Source organism: Cydia splendana, chromosome 9 (assembly GCF_910591565.1).
Source record: "Cydia splendana chromosome 9, ilCydSple1.2, whole genome shotgun sequence".
NCBI lineage: Eukaryota > Metazoa > Arthropoda > Insecta > Lepidoptera > Tortricidae > Cydia > Cydia splendana.
The window spans coordinates 88,034-104,848 of NC_085968.1; the positions used below are offsets into that span (position 1 = coordinate 88,034).

The window sequence follows — 16,815 nt, forward strand, 5'->3', positions numbered from 1 at the left end:
ACATAGGCCTCCCCCTTGGACCTCCACACGTACCGGTTGCAAGCGACCCGCATCTAGGGTTTGCAATCCGGATCCGAAATGTATGCAATTATCCGGATCTGGATCCGGATCCGCGGATCTTCCCATACATTTCGGATCCGTCGTGCAAACCCTACCCGCATCCAGCGTCTTCCGGCGACCTTAACAATAAATATATTAAAATCGGGTCACTCACGTATTTTAAGTTGAAAAAACGCTCGACATGTTTCACTCCGTACCGAGTAGTGTCATCAGGAGCCTGCGTTTACGGTGACGGACCGGCGCAGACTGCGGGCCGCAGCTCTCCGTGCCCGATGACTCGGCGCAGGCGCCGGTGGCGGGAGGGGGGCGAGAAACTACCCTCATTGGCATTACAGTCAAATGATGGGTTGCACACAACACTCACTACGTCATTCGCTAATGGTTCGACTTACAATACGTGAGTGACCCGTTTTTAATATATTTAATATGTCTGTGTCTCACGGAAGTTTTGTTATTAAAAAAGACCTTAACAAGGTCGTCTGTCCATCTTGTGGGTGGACGTCCTACGCCCTCAACCTCATCAGTTGGATTAAAAAAAAAAATTGCTCGACCGAATTAAGAAGGCTCCGCTTCCATGCTTAGCTATTATCACAGAATAAATAATAGTACTACCGTACAGAAAGGAAACTTCCTACAAAACCGATGTTTGACAGCGGTTCAGGGTCGAATTATGCTGTCCCTTTCTAATATATGGCACTATCCCTTTCGGCTATTTAGGGTTGTCAAAATACAAGCAATTATCTTATCTGTGGCCGTGCACGCAAAGGGACGTCAAGTTGTTGTAGTGTGTGCTATACCTTACCCACGCATATACAGTGTTATAGTATATAAGGCTACACATGTATCATTTGAGAGGCATTATACTCATATCATACCAAGCAGTTGTTTGTATTTACGTCCCACCTCACATGGCGACCCTGCCAGTGCGGCCTTGTGCTGCACTGGCGGCGCGCCGCGCCGGCCAGTGAAGGTCGAGCCAGGGAAGATCGTTCGAAAATTAATATGTGACCTTTTTTTTAATTGTTTTTAAATCAACACAAAATTGAGAAAGTGCTAGAACAGTTAATTATAAATAGACTATGTGAACAACATTGCAAAAACATTTAGTGAAGTGACTCAAATAATAAGTAGTGAAGAAGTGACCTTAACATGACGATATTTAAATAAATGGACCGTATTTTCAAGAGTTTATTACGTACGTACAAGAAGACTGGACTTTAAATTAAAAACGAACAGCGATTACTGATTATGAACGGTTTGGGATAGTATGCAGCCGGGAGTTGTTGGTGTCCCTGGACTAGGACGGCGAGCCCGGGACAGGAGGTACGATACGAGTACGGTACGGCGGCAACAGCGCTAACAGAGAGGTGCTCAACGTGAAATAATTGGCTAGGTTATGATTAAAAGAAAATTTGAATAAAGGGTTGTTGGTACGTAGGTAAATAATATTTTTAGATTTTTATTTCTTTGTAGGTAAACTTTTGAATACATATTTGTTTTAGTTGTGGTACTTGGAAAATTGACTTTTTGAGTGTTAATTTTAATTAAAAAATTTATAGCCAATATAATAAGTAATTAATATTAAGGATATCGTTATATCCGCTTAAAGTTATAGAACTTTACCTAATATGGTTAAAAGGACGGTTAGTTGAAAATAAACATTTAAGTACTTACTTTTATATTTCTCACTTTTATAAATAGTTTTTTTTTGTGATCTAATTTTATATACATTTTAACACAGTAGTTTTCCAGCCACATGTTTGTTTGTTGTACATGTTTTTTTTTATTTTTGATTTATATAATCGTGTTATTTATAACGTGCCAAAAATACTAAAAGAAATAAACTATCATTCGTTGTAAATCAGTATACGAGTATTAGGTGTAAAATACAAATATAGCGCGGCGTTGCGAAAGCGTTCCCGTAAACGGTTTGGTATGCAAGAGGGTTTGTTATTACATCTCAAATTTCAGTCACAGGTGTCTTAAAATGAATCATTGTGACCAGCTTAATATAAATCTATGGTGCACAGTTTTAGATTATTTAAGTTTTATCAATTTTATCATAATGATACTTATTAATTGCTAGTAGCTAGTAGAGACCGCACCGACTTTTAACCATGGCATAGATTTGGTATTTTAGTATACAAATGTTTTTGTTCGTATTTAAGATTTTTTAAAGATTTTGTGTACCGGATTTAGGTATCATTTTGTTATTATTTATAATAACGTGGATCTGACATATTATTCAAGGAGTGACTAGATTAGTTAATACAAGAAATATACACCAATTACATACTTATGAAGAATGAGTTAATAGTTAAATAGCGAAATTGTAGAGTTTGTGTACACCAGTATTTGTAGGTATGGGCATGATACTGTAAAGATTAACGATGGTTTTCAAGGATCGCAAGTTTTGATAATGTATAGGTATAAGTAATTGAATGTTTATGGAAGTTTCAGAAAAGTGTTGAATGTGAAATAATGGATAGCTTGGTGTTGGATTGTTTAATAGAAAAGAAAATAGTTTGTTATTGGGAAAGTACGTTAGTAAAGTGGTTGGAAAACTGAAACGGATAAGTTTTTCAAAGGACGATTAGCCTGATCAACTAAGAGTTGGTGAAATTCTTATTTGTTGAAGTTTTCATAGTGTTTGAGGTTGAATTTTGAGTGTTTTGAAAGGAAAACGAAAGTAAATCGTAAAAAAAATATATATATCTCATCTCTATATATATATATATCCTATCTCATCTTCGGTGGCCCGAGAGGCGGGCTTGAGCGGTTAGGTTAGCAAGGGTACGCCACGATACAAGGCAGGCACGGAATCCTTGGAGGTCTGACCATGATTCGGTCGAGTATCGATCGTGGAGACTCCTTGGACACATGGAAGGTTATGATGTAAGGAAGTGTTAAAACAGGGGTCTCCAAACTTTTTTAGCTGAGGTCCATATTGCGCCTCAGAAATATTCGCGCGGGCCACTGTCGGTTTTTGCGTCGGGGGAGGGTGTCTGGTTGCTGCTGTTAGGAACAATTCCACAATGAATGTTGAACCCCTGGAGCCTGGCTCCCGCGGGCCGGACAGTGGGCACTCGGCGCTTTGGGTGTCGGCGGGCCGGATTGGAACGCGTCGCGGGCACAGATTAATAAATAGTTACTCGCGGGCCGGATTTGGCCCGCGGGCCGGGGTTTGGAGACCCCTGTGTTAAAAGAACTGCCTGAATGTGAATAGAAATATATTATGTATGTGTGCGCGCGCAAAAATAAAATATCCTTGTATCCTGAGCAAATATAGTTATTTGTACAACAAGAGATCAAAGTTTGATATTTCTTCGAGTGCTTATTTTGAGTCCCGTGCAAGCGAAAGATTCTATAATAGATTCACGAGCGTAGCGAGTGAATCTAATTTAGAATCTTGAGCGTAGTAAGGGATTCAAAAGCGCACGAGATGTAAATAACTTTGATCTCGTGTAGTACACAAAATTTTTCACCCTAAGCAGTGAGAACATACCTAGAGGGACAGAGATAATAGAACCCAAGTATATCGAACTTGTATTAGACCCCGCATGTTGAAATGACATTTGACTATAAAGGTCACTTGAATGTCATTTTGTCTCACTCAGTGAGCAAAATCGCATTTTGCTCACTGAATGAGACACACTCAGTGAGCAAAATGCGATTTTGCTCACTGAGTGAGACAAAATGACTCAGTGAGCAAAATCGCATTTTGCTCACTGTTTTTAAGAAGCAAAGTACCCTTGTTCGAGCTGCTGAGGTGAAAAATAAATGAATATTAAGGTCGGCCGACCACGTGTATAAAAGCGTTGTGTACCCTGGCCAAAAGTGATGTATATAAAATGCCCACTTCAAGTGTTTATGAAAAAAAAAATACTGTAAGTAGTAAAGTGACGTCTTAAATAAATATATAAAATAATGGATAGAATTGCAAGTCATACGTATATCATATAATGAACTCGGGAAATGACTAATTTTTAAATTATGTCGAAGAACAACTAAGGAGTACCTACATAGGTACCTATTGAACGATCGAAACATTAATGTAGACGGACGATTTAACAAGTATACAATAATTGTATAGATAAATATACATGGATTGGAATTTTGGATATGTACCTATATAGGTATAATATTCTGTAAACGTAAAATAGTACATTATTGTCGAGGCTCGGAAGTAGCTACTTGCAGGCTGAGGATTCGTTTTAAACGGACGACCTTGGGAGTCCGTTTAATTGAATCCGAAGCCAGCAAGTAGCCTTCCAGCCGAGTCATATATAGTGCTTTTCTCAAAAATGGTGCAAGAAATATAAATATCATAGAAATATTTTACAAAAGCAACTTTCTTACGTATATATTTTCACAGAAAAAAGTAGAAACAATTGAAAAAATTAGCTTTGACGCCTTTTTATTTTTTTAATAAAAAAATAGAAGTGTATTTTTCTGCCGAAAATACGCCAACCTATTTGAGACAGCTAAATAGTCGCGGTACTAATCATCTGTTTGGCTGTTTAATGGGCTTGTGCCTTCATTTGATATGGCCATTTCAACTTTTAAAAAGTTTGGAACTCGACAAATAATGGAATTTGTATGCAACATTGCAGTCCCAAAATCGAGACTGCAATGTTTTTAACTTTTTAATTTTTGACTGACCATAAACTACGCGCTTCGCAACCTATTTTTTAAACGGCAAAGTCGACTTTGCCGTCCATTTTTGAGAAAATTATTGTTAATTGTCTATTTAGTAACTTTAACTTTTGTGTGTTTTTATTTTAATGTTAAAACTAAATTCGAGACGACTCGAGCCTATTGGTTCGTTTTTAAATGTATTTTTAACCGACTTCAATTTCATAGAAGGAGGAGGTTCTGTATTCGGTTGTGGATGTTTTTTTTTTTTTTCTATGTACGTTCACCGATTACTCCGACACCCGTAGTCCGATTTGAGTAATTCTTTTTTTGTTTGCAAGGAGCTACCTCCGAGTTGGTCCCATTTTAATTTGGTTCTGTTCTGATGATGGGATCCATGAGAAATTGAGGGAACTCCTCAATTTTTAAAAAACCACCAATTTGATAAAGTAGACCTGATGATGATGATTATTTTGATGATAATGATGATGATTTCTTTAAATGTATGTTCAGCGATTACTCCGGCACCTGTGATCCGATTTGAGTAAATCTTTTTTTGTTTGGAAGAAGTTACCTCCAAGGTGTTTTCGTATTATTTTTGGTTCTGGTCTGATGATGGGATCCATGAGGAATTGAGGGAACTCCTCAATTTTTAAAGGCACGCGTTAAGTGATTTCGGGGTTTTCTAAATTAACTCGAGCATTTGCTTCCGAAAACCACCAATTTGATGTACTGCAACTGTAGCCTTACCACGAGTTTGACATTGACATATTCGCTAACGTCTTATGCATCTAAATGTAACTTTTTATGCATCTCGCTCACACTAAGGTTAGTACGAGCGAGATGCATAGGAAGTAAGTTACACACATGCTAGCGAATATATCAATGTCAAACTCGTGGTAAGCTGGTAAGGCTACTGATCGGGGGTTAGGGTTTAGTAGTCTAGGAGTCAGGGATTAAGGGGTCGGGGATTGGCGGTTGAAGGGTTGCTGGTTCAGGATCGAGGGGTTCCTGGATCAGGGGTTGATGTGCTGTGAGGTTGAGTGATCGGGGGGCTGAGGGATTGGGTCAGTGGCGGGGCGGGCGGATGGTGTTAGTTGACAGGAATTATAATTTCCCAGACGGATTCGAGAAAATTCCTGATTACATATTTACTAAAGTAATAGGTACACGAATTTTGTGTTAAACATGATCTTGTTTTTCATTCATGCGTCGCGCTCTTAACAATGCGTTAAAACTAAAAATGGTAAAATAAAAACTTTTTACAAAAAAAATTAAACCGACTTCAAAAAGGATGACATAAAATATTATCCTTTTTTATGTCTATGCGTTACCAACTGATATGTTTGAAGTCGGTGCCAAGCCAAGTAGTAACAATACCAGTCAAAAATAATCAGCTTTATGGCTATAAATCCCATTAGAACTGTACTAATAACTATTATAAATGTGTAAAGAATTCTGTCTGCCTCTATGTCGCCTTTTCATGACTAAACAACTGAACCGCTTTAGGTGAAATGTGGCAAGAAGGTAAATTCCTTGCATTGTTTTATATTTTGAAATGTAGTCCTCTGGATAAGGGACGGGAAATAAGTCAGTCCCAATCCCACACTTGCGTGCTATAGACTGTTCGAGCATTAGTAAGAAATGCTCTTTAAAAAATACGAAGGCAAAAAATGCGCCAAGAAGGTTTGATCGTGTGTTCTGAGGTGTGTTCTTAGGTCCAGTCGACGTCAATGATATGTTAACACTTTTGCACCTTACTCCTTTGTAATAAGGCGAAAAGTGTAAACATATTTTTAACGTCGACTGTAGGTACCTACATAAAGTACGTTCATCGTCGTCGTGTAAGGCAATCAAACGTAGGTAAATCCTTATCGCATCGCACCAAAGTCATGGTATGCTTCAAAATTTGGCTTGGCACCGACTTCAAACATATCAGTTGGTAACGCATAGACATAAAAAAGGATAATATTTTATTTCATCCTTTTTGAAGTCGGTTTAATTTTTTTTGGTCAAAGTTTTTTAGGTAGTAAGTTTCTTTAGAAATAATTATAATTTTTGAAAGATGCATAGTTATATGTTATGTTATATACCTAAAATGTATCCCGTATATACAGAAATTTATTTTATAACTCGAGGTCAATATCTACATTCCAAGGTCAATATCTTAAGATTTTTTTTTATATTTAAACTTCAGAAATGTACCAATATGTATTTCAAAGAAATATGTTGCAATTATTAATAGCTAAGTAATGCATTTTTTAAACCTAACAAATTTAATGTGTTTTTCTTAATGAGGTTAAGTATTTTATTTTTACAATGTGTATTACCTACTTTATTATGTTTTTATTTGCATTATTTTCTTATATAAAGTTATTTTATATAAAAAAAATAGATTATCGTTTTCCTGTTTTAGGTACAGTAATCAATTTTTTTTTCTGCAGGGGGGAAGGTGTAGTGTGTGCTATACCCACACATATACAGTGTTAGAGTATATAAGGCTACACATGTATCATTTGAGAGGCATTATACTCATATCATACCAAGCAGTTGTTTGTATTTACGTCCCACCTCACATTGTGTCAACCCTAATAATTGCTCGCAGCAACGTTGAGCCGAGCGGAGCCGAGTTTGGCCGAAGTCAGGAGTTTCGCACCCTTATCATCCATGAAACACAAGTAGTGCTATTATATTATACTTAATGAAAAAGCACGCGAGTTTAATATCTAGGATTATGAGCCTAAATGCGGTTCAATAACATCCACGTTACGAGCAAGTGTGTTGAAAACAAAGTAATAATGCAATGTGGATGTATTTAGAGTTTTTTATTAAAGAGTAGGTACACTTAAAGTTAGGTACATATTTGAGTCGCTTAACTTCAAACTCGGGTAAATCCATCTGTCAGATTATGCGATTATGGTATTTAGAGAAGGTAATAGAGTAGATATTTGCTGAGAGGGTCGAATGGATTTACCCGAGTTTGAAGTTAAGCGACACATTTCATTATTAAATAAGTACCTACCTACCTATTAGAGTCTGTGCGGAAAGAGAAGAGTCGTGGAATGTATGGAGCCCAATACATTCTGTACTATCTATCTATACATTCAACAGACTGTATATAAAGAGATACTTAGGTATGTATGTATATACCTATCGTTTCTACTAAGCATGTGTAAAATATAAATACTAGGTATCACAGTTCAAAATGCCTCAGAGGTCGACATTTTATCTCATCTCTTCATCATTTAATAATGATGTTAATGTTAACTAATGTTACGGTCACGGTGTAGCCAAGAATTCATTGCTAAGGGTGTCTGTCCACTGGAGCGGAGCGAGGCAGTGGAGCGGTGATTTTATCCATTTCGTGGATTTTTACCTCGCTCACCGCTCCGCTGCCTCGTTCCATTCTTGTGGACAGCCAGCCTGTCAAGACTCGCGATGCCGTAGCGCCTACTACATGACTGGCAAGTGGCAGCAACCAACCTTCCGAAGCTTCCTTGATCTTAGATCTTAGTTGGGGGCTCAGAAAAAATTGCTTCCCAAACACCCACTGCATGGTCGGTATCTACCGGAAGGTTGCAGTTCTCAGAACCGTCGATAGGCAGGGAGCAGTCAGACCCCGCACGGGGGAGCGGTGTGCGCGTGTCTGGCGCGCATGTGTCGCTCGAGGTCGCGGCGCCGCACGAGCAGCTTGCCGCACACGCCGCACGCGTGCGCGCCCCCGCCCCGCCCCGCGCCGTGCAGCTTCACGTGCTTGTTCAGGTTGCTCGGGTCGCCGAACGCGCGCCGGCAGTGGGGACATCGCAGGGGTTTATAACCAGTGTGCGTGCGGAGGTGGATCTTTAAACCGTAGCGGCGCGAGTAGAGTCTGCCGCAATACACGCAGGCGTGGCCGGCGCCGCCGCCCGCGCCGCGGCCCCACGCCGTCGCGAGCGCCTCCAATGCCGCCGGCGCCAAAGTCGGCGTCGGTGAAACCGTCGTATAAGGCCGAAACGCGCTCCGCAGATCCAAAGGTGTAGTTGTGGCGTGTATTAATGCAGAGAGGAAGAGCAGAGCTGAAGGTGTCCGGCAGGCTAGGAACAGGTGCACCCGTAGGATGTGTGGAGCGTCATAGCGGGAGTCGCAGCGGTGGCAGCTATACTCGCCTCGACCTGAAGGGAATTTACACCTTATATAAAAAAAGAAAATGATGAATCTTTGCTGCCTACTTGCTAAATCTTTGCTTCGCTAGTTTTTATTACAGTAAGTTGATGTTTTGCGTATCCATTTCTGTTCAAAAATATAAGCATTGAGTTTAGTATAGGTAATTAGGTATATTTAGAAATATTTTTATGTTTTAAGTTTACTAATGTAGTTTTATAAGTGTCTTTAACTAATATAACTAATATATGGATCTATGGATCTGAGGATTTTATAGGAAGAAGTACCCACCTAATTTGTTATCCGGCGTAAGCTGCGGAAATCCTGCGCGCGCCAGCACATCCTCACTGGGCCAGAGCATCAGCTCAGCGTGCGGCGCCGCCGCCGCCGTGATAACCACGCGCCATGCGCCCGGCGCCGACGCCGACGCCGACGCCGACACCGGCTCGAGAACGGCGTTCCCGGGCGCAAGCCGTGCGCGCGCTGCCAGTGCCGCCGCGCCGCACGTGCCACGCGCGCCCGCCGGCACCAGGTAGCCTTCTGCGTCCACGTCCACGTATACCTGTTAATTAAATAAATTGTTTTTAAAATGAACCCGCATCGCATGCAGTATTTGGCCATAAAAGTTGGACAGTCCGACTATCTATAATCATCAAGTATTAAAATATTATTTTCGACAAACCGCATCACCACATTAAATCATATAATTTTAGACATTGTTAGAGCGTTAACGATTGGCACGTTGGCTACGCGTCAGGTACAGACTTGAGGATTTGGTTATACTTTGTGGTTTGACTGGTTTTAGAAATATCAATCAATCAATCAATCAAAAATATACTTTATTCATGTAGGCCTAGCAACAAGCTCTTATGAATCGTAATTAATCTTAATCTAATTATCAGAGCAATTTATTGATGTTAATATTATTCCATAATAAAATTGGATTATTATACATATCAAATTTAACACTAAGAATTTCACAAAAGGATCGTCAAACATTAAAAAGATTGTATAAAAAAATACTAGTCTATAGAATTTCTAGAATAAAATCTAAATGTCAAAAAAAAGCATAAGTAACAAAAGAAGTAGATAGTATTACATCGGAATATCCATTTCCTCATCAATAATCAAATGTACCTAATAAATAAATAATCATTTCGAATAACAATTAATCCCACGTTGTAATATCATTCATGTAGTCTTGTGTGGTATAATAAGCTTTAGAAATAAGTTTACGCTTTACATAATTCTTAAATTTATTAATAGATAATTCAGTAATATGGTTTGGAAGTTTAAAATAAATATAAATACTAAATAATATATAAAAATTATATTATAATATACAATAATAAATAATATATAAAACTAAAAAGAAAACAAATAAGCGTTTACTGACCGGTTTGTGATCCGCGTCGGCGGCGGCGGCGGCGGCCAGCAGCTCGGCGGCGGCGACGGCGCGCGACGCGCGGCCGGCGCTCAGCCCGCGCAGCGCCACGCACCCTGCGCCTCCCAACATGGCACACGACTCGCTGTTGTGACGACACCTATCGTCCAAGCTACTAGTTGCATGGCACGACGCGACGATCATATAGAGTTCACTACACTTTAACTTAGCTACCAGTTACTTTTTGGTGGCACAAGGTTATTAGTTTCTTTAAGAATTGATCAAATAAGAATAAAAAAATCTAGCTTTTTTGCAAGGTTTTACTGGCACCAGAAAGCAAAAAAGATACCTTGCATAATGAGTTTTAGTTTAACACTTTAATTTTTTAATGTTGACTATAGTGTGACCTGTCTGTTGTAAGGTTGATGGCAGAGAGTAGTGAGTACCCAGAGAGTGACCGGCGCGGGCGCTTGTCGAGGTATATATGCCTCCCGGATCCTCCTCAACATTTCTCGACAACTTATACATTTCGTACGAATCTGATCCTTATTTATTCAGGGTTGTAGATCGACAAAGGGGAGTGCCCGCCCTCTGAGGGCGTGGAGAATCGCCCCGCACCGCAGCATCCCTCGCTAATCGCGCGACGATTAAACTATTGTTAAATTTGCTAAGCCCGCTGACAAGTGACGGTACCAAAAAATAAAATTCACTTGTCAGGGATTATATGGCCAAAAAATATTAAATTGATGGCATAGAGATTACCTACGCTACGTGTTGTATTGTACCTACCCTCTTACCTAGTTTTTGCGCAATTTTTTCACTTGTGTTACCTACTAATTATGTTTGAATAGTGAAGTAAGTGGTGGTATGAAACATATAGGGAATGCAAATCGGTTATTTTTTGTATGGAAATAACCGCGGTTTCGGTTAATAACCGATAATTTTCATACAAAAAATAACCGAAAATAACCGATTTGCATTCCCTAGAAACATAGTATTATGTAATTTCATTACCTACACGCTAAAATGACCACCACCACCACTCCACCCTGTCAAGAGTGAAATGACAAGGAAGCGAAGACATACCTAAGTAAGTACTAGATAGATAGGCACCCAAGTAACATTTTAGTCCTATAATTTTAGTTTGTATCGCTAAAAGCTTGTATAGACGTCGTATTAAGGTTTCAGAGGTGACCACCTGTCGTATAAAAGCGCTTGGCAACACCTTTTTGCTCTATAGGCTTATACAGCTAATATATTCTATAAGCAATTGATGTAAAGGTTCATTTCATCATTTTATAGAGCCGTTATAGGCGTGTACTATAACAGGTTCAAATATAACCACTATAGAGCAATGTTACTGTATAATAGTATTTGGAATCACTTTTATGCAACTAATTTGCGCTATTAAGGTTCCCTGCCAAGCCGCTATAGTTTTGTGTTTTAACAGTGACAAAAACCCAACTATACAACGATTTTAGGATATAGTGGCTTTAGAGATCACTGCTATAGTACATAATACTTTAGTAGTTTGCGCTATTAAGGTTCCCTGCAAGCCGCTATAGTTTTGTGTTTTAACAGTGACAAAAACCCAGCTATACAACGATTTCAGGATATAGTGGCTTTAGAGAGATCACTGCTATAGTACATAATACTTTAGTAGTCATATGAACACTATTATAGAACTGTTTTGCTATATAGTAGCGTTTTTGGGACATATTTATAGCGTTAAAAAGCGCTTTAGTAGTTTTTAAATCCCTATTATATCTCATCGCTGTAAACGTCACAATGACTCTTTTATATCACAAAACTGTTGTATAGTGGTTTTGTTTTTTCTTTTAAAAGACAACAGCGTTATAGTTGAGTTTTTATGTCTTTTATAAACCGAGTTAGATACATAAAGGTAGAAAACGACTACTTGTAAATGATAAATTTGATCTGTAATGGCTACTTATATCTTGCTTATATAAGTTCAGGCCTAAGCCACATAATGTGGTTCCGTACAAAATATTTTTATATTTTAATGAATTGATAAAAAAGACCCCAGTGATATTAGTGACTGTAGGTGAGATTTATCATCAATGATTTAATACAAGCATAAAATCGTGACGGTTTAGATATTTATCGACATCCATTATTAGCACATTTTTTTTACCAATCACACTGAAAAAGGAAACAACAGTAATGACTACATCTAAATTAAAAAAAAATCCTATATCTTTCTAAAGAGTTTGTAGGTGTAACTGGGTCACAGCAAAATTCTTTTGGAACCCTAATTTTAATCATGATGGCGGTGAATATTTCGTCGTAAGTTCTATAGTTAGCCTATAAAAGCGTCGGATTTACTTCTTGGCTGTATAGTAGTAACTATGGTGAATATCAGAATATTTTATTCAATTATTTTATTAAAAACATAAATAAATCGAGGGGGCATTTAAAATTCCTCATTAAACTAATACTATTCTAACGGTAAAACTTCCGTCCCATATACTTTTTGCACTAAGGACCGAATTATTCGACATCTAAATGGGGCATATTAATATAAAGTCTTTACTTATCACCATTTTACTTAGTACCGTTTTTGTGAAGTAAACACACAACAAAACCACTCACAACAGTTGATGGAAAACTTGATAGCAAATTTCGTAGTAAAGGAACTATGAATTCTACAATAGTATAAAAAAGCACTATAATACAATTTCAAATACTACTATAGTATAAAACAAGCACTATAATGGAATCTCAAATGTCACTATAGTATAAATTAACACTATAATGGCGTTACTGACAACAAATTAGCACAAAAGTGATCATCACATCACTTTTATAGACCTAAAACGTCACGACTGACACTGCTACAGGTCTACTATATCACTGAATGGCACATAAGATGCGCCATTTCGGCTTTATACAATCTTCTTTGGTCTTTTATAGGACCTTAGGTGGTATTTGGGAAACGTTCTATCGACTACTATAGAACCACAAATTGTTACTTGGGCACCTACACCTACCTATAGTTTTAATAAATAAAACACGTCGATGTTTGTAAGAAAAAAATTAATACTACGTACTTAGTAATCATAAGAATTTTATTCCATAATAATTCTGACATCGTACATTTTCCAGCATTTTTGGTGCAGCGGAGGTGGTGTTAACGGAACTGGTATAAATAATTTCAACCTTAATGATTAATTAGCGTTAATTACATTAATATTAACCTTAATTTACCATTCCAGTTGAAATTATCTATAGGTACCAATTCCGTTAACACCACTCTGCTGCACCAAAAATGCTGGAAAATGTACGATGTCTGATAATAATAACAAATAAGGGTTTAAATATTAACTATAGAACTACATCTACACAATGTACAAACGTCGCAGCTCGACACAAACAATAAAAGGTTTAAACAATAGTCAACAGTACAAAATGAGGCTAATTTTAACAAACATAGTACTGAAAACTTAAGATAAAGATTAAAATTTGTAAGTGAGTAATCACTGCTGTTGCAAAAATATTTCAGTATGAAAAACGATTAAGAAAGTTACAGGTTATAAAAAAAATTACAGTTATTGATTACCTACATACTTCTTTAGGCGACTTGCTAAAAGGATTTCTCACAATTCGAATTTTCCTTTAACTCGCCCTTTAGTTAAACGACGTGTCGTAGATAAGTTATTTTTGTTGTGGTTATATTTATATATTATCTTTCTAAGAATCTACTCGGTAGGTAATAACTTTCCAAAAAACCTGCGTATGGACGGAGTCACAGCTACTATATTTACAGAGACCAATTATCCAGCACGCGAAATTGCTTGTGATAAGTCAGGGTTCTCCAAACTACGGCTCGGAGGTCTGATCCAGCCCGTAATCCCTCCTGTTGGGCTCGTGGAATAAGCTGTGTTCTACGTCGCCACTGCAACAGAAAAGACATACGTTTAGTAACAGAATGACCGCGTTTTAAGGAACGCTTTTTAGGTTACAAGTCCGTTGTCACCAGAGAATAAGCCTATGATTAGGTACCTACAAGATTTTAATTCATCATCATCATTTCAGCCTATACACGTCCCACTGAATAGAATAGAATAGTTAGAATAGAATAGTTTTTTATTCGTAAACACACAGACAACAGACATACATTGAAAAAACATAGTGAAAAATAAAGTGTCACGAAATGGTCCCATCTCAGCACTGCTGGGCACAGGCCTCCTCTCATGCGCGAGAGGGCAAAAAAGGGAAGATTTTAATTATCTTCGGTCAAATCTGGAGTTAGATTACTGTTAAAAGGCAAGTCGAAGAAAATGTTAGCGGTAAAAAAATACAACATAAATTGGGTATTACACGTAGTGCTCGTTCCTAAGTACTTACTGTAGATTTTGTAGTACAGTCACCTGCAATAATATGTTACTAGAATAGAATAGAATAGAAAAATATTTATTCAGGCAACACATCAATTCCATTACAAAATGCATAACAAAAAATAAAATAAAATGTGAAACAAGAAGTATACAAAACACAAAGAGACATATTATATAAAGATAAAGATGTGAGGCTCCACTCAGTAATGCAGTACTCTTCGAAGGCCGCAAAAATATGTGACACGCTCGTGTCAGATACTTTTGCGGCCTTTGTTGTGTAACATAATATTGTAGGTGACTGTCGCTACATCTATTTTCAGTTTAACCAAAAGATTGTTGGTCTAATAAAATAATCTGAATTTTCAGTAAATCTTAAACAGGAGTTTTTGAAATTACATGTCCAAGAGGTTAATTAAAAGGGTTTTGAAAGGTTTTGTTGACTTGTACGCGAACAAATGGAGGCTAGTAACAAAAATAACGTTAGCCACTCATAAAGGTAAGTATTCAAAACTTTAGTTACTGCGAACTATTCAATCGATAACTCTGCAAACTACGAGAACATAACTGCCATCTGCAATCTGTCCAAGCTAAATCTGTGTAAGTGCTTAATGCCAACTTCAAACATTAAGAACATTACAAAACGCTTAGATTGTTTTCACCGTGTTTGCGATTCGTCTTACCACCGATGTGTACCATCGTATCGGCGACACTGTTGACTGACAGTGCATGACCCTTATTGCAAAGACATAAAGTCCACCAATGATGAGTGAAGTGTTGGTGTTGGTACGCCGGATTAAGCCGGCGAGTTAGGCCAGTGCTCGCGCGAGTGACTGCCCCGGTACTGCCCCGTGTTTGTACAAGAGATGCAGCAGCAAGTGCATTAATTAATAATTACAGTCGGAATTGTGAAGCAAAGTGTAGGTTAACGTTACTTAGGTATAGCTGTGCGTTAGTAAATGTGATAGTGTATTTACTAAACCTGTATTTGAAACATTTGTATTAAGTAGATATAATTTTAATTTCCCATAGTATCTATCTATGTCTTTTAGAAAATTATTGATAACGTAAAGTTTAGTATCACGGCCTGATTCGAACTTTTATATACATATATTTTTATATATGGATTGGATATCCATATCGTATCTAGAGCTAATTTTTGATGTAGGTACTTATATTAATGTTCGAATCGGGCCGCCAATCTTGCTTTCAACATTCGTAGCACGTAGCTGTCGTAGTTGGGTCGTAGTACGTGCTACGATAACGACGCGTGCGCCTCTACGTTAGCTGAAAAATATGCTTGAGTGTAGCACACCGTCAAGCTTTAATGTAGAAAACCATATAGGTAGCGACGTTTCTAAGAATACAAGTAAACCTTATTAGAGGTGCAATTAAAAAATAAATACGTCTTTTCGTATCACCACACTTTTTATGTGTTAGTTTAAGAGTCCATCGTATGCACGTTCTTTAAAACTCTTTTTATATATGGTAGTACAACATCGGATAAAGTGATAATAGTACATTTCGATGCTAGTGCGGAAGGTATGTCATTACTTCACGAGTACCGAGATATCTTGCCACGAGCCGCAGGCGAGTGGGAAGACTCGGGACGAGTGAAGAATGACATTTCCGCACGTGTATCGAACGACGTTTTTTAATACAGTTGCGAAAAAATAAGTAAAACATTGTTAATCGTACACTAAACAAAAGTGGTAACAGTGACAGCTCGCTTAGACGTCGTCTTTAAGTATATTATATCTATGGGCGTTTGGCAGCTATTCCGTTCCATTCAGACACCTTATTAAGAACGGAATTTTCAATATTCAATATTAAAAAATAAACGTGTTATAATGATGAAGAGGTAAGTATTAAAATATGAAATATGTATATTTTTCATATTCTTACATTAACAGTAGGTTTTTATGCTGATTACGACGTTTAAAGGAAACTAATATTAACACTCATCAATAAGTAGTCGTGAATTGGAACAAGTATAAATTTAAAAAAAATTGGAAAAGTAAAAAGCACTAGTTCGACATAACCAAATTTCCGCACGCTAAACAGCTACGTAAAGTAGCACTTTGTGAGCAACTGTATTAAAAATGATTTTTACAAAATAATTGTTCACTTGATATACCTAACCCACCCAGTTAACTAAAGCCGCAAGCAAAAGGCAGTCAGTTTACATTTCAAAAGCAACATTATTATAAAACAATTTAAAAACTACACCAAAAAAACATC

General features: G+C 37.7%; 2 protein-coding genes across 3 annotated transcripts in view; both read right to left on the reverse strand.

The window, feature by feature from the left end:
* Positions 1 to 8,272: 8,272 nt before the first annotated feature.
* Positions 8,273 to 10,423, reverse strand: LOC134793916 (myc-associated zinc finger protein). Its single transcript, XM_063765629.1, has 3 exons — positions 10,232 to 10,423; positions 9,127 to 9,397; positions 8,273 to 8,846 (listed from the first exon to the last, which is right to left on the reverse strand). The coding sequence occupies exons 1-3, from the start codon at positions 10,421 to 10,423 to the stop codon at positions 8,308 to 8,310; spliced, it is 1,002 nt and encodes a 333-aa protein (XP_063621699.1). The 3' UTR covers positions 8,273 to 8,307.
* A 3,004-nt stretch (positions 10,424 to 13,427) lies between these two features.
* The window catches only part of LOC134793327 (radial spoke head protein 3 homolog), a 44,716-nt gene continuing 41,328 nt past the window's right edge, over positions 13,428 to 16,815 (reverse strand). The window contains exon 8 of one of the 2 annotated variants that reach the window (XM_063764865.1): positions 13,428 to 14,135. In XM_063764865.1, the coding sequence (XP_063620935.1) occupies positions 14,125 to 14,135 (11 nt within the window). In that variant the 3' untranslated portion in view covers positions 13,428 to 14,124. The remainder of the gene's footprint in view (positions 14,136 to 16,815) is intronic. The other variant, XM_063764866.1, reaches the window with a different exon arrangement.

Bases quoted from the DNA above. Each gene is read 5' to 3' on its own strand.
- LOC134793916 (XM_063765629.1), bottom strand. From the start codon at position 10,423: ATGATCGTCGCGTCGTGCCATGCAACTAGTAGCTTGGACGATAGGTGT. The intron at 9,398-10,231 runs GTCAGTAAACGC...TTTAATTAACAG, and splicing joins CCGACGCGGATCACAAACCG to GTATACGTGGACGTGGACGC. The intron at 8,847-9,126 runs GTGGGTACTTCT...AATTCCCTTCAG, and splicing joins TACGCCGGATAACAAATTAG to GTCGAGGCGAGTATAGCTGC.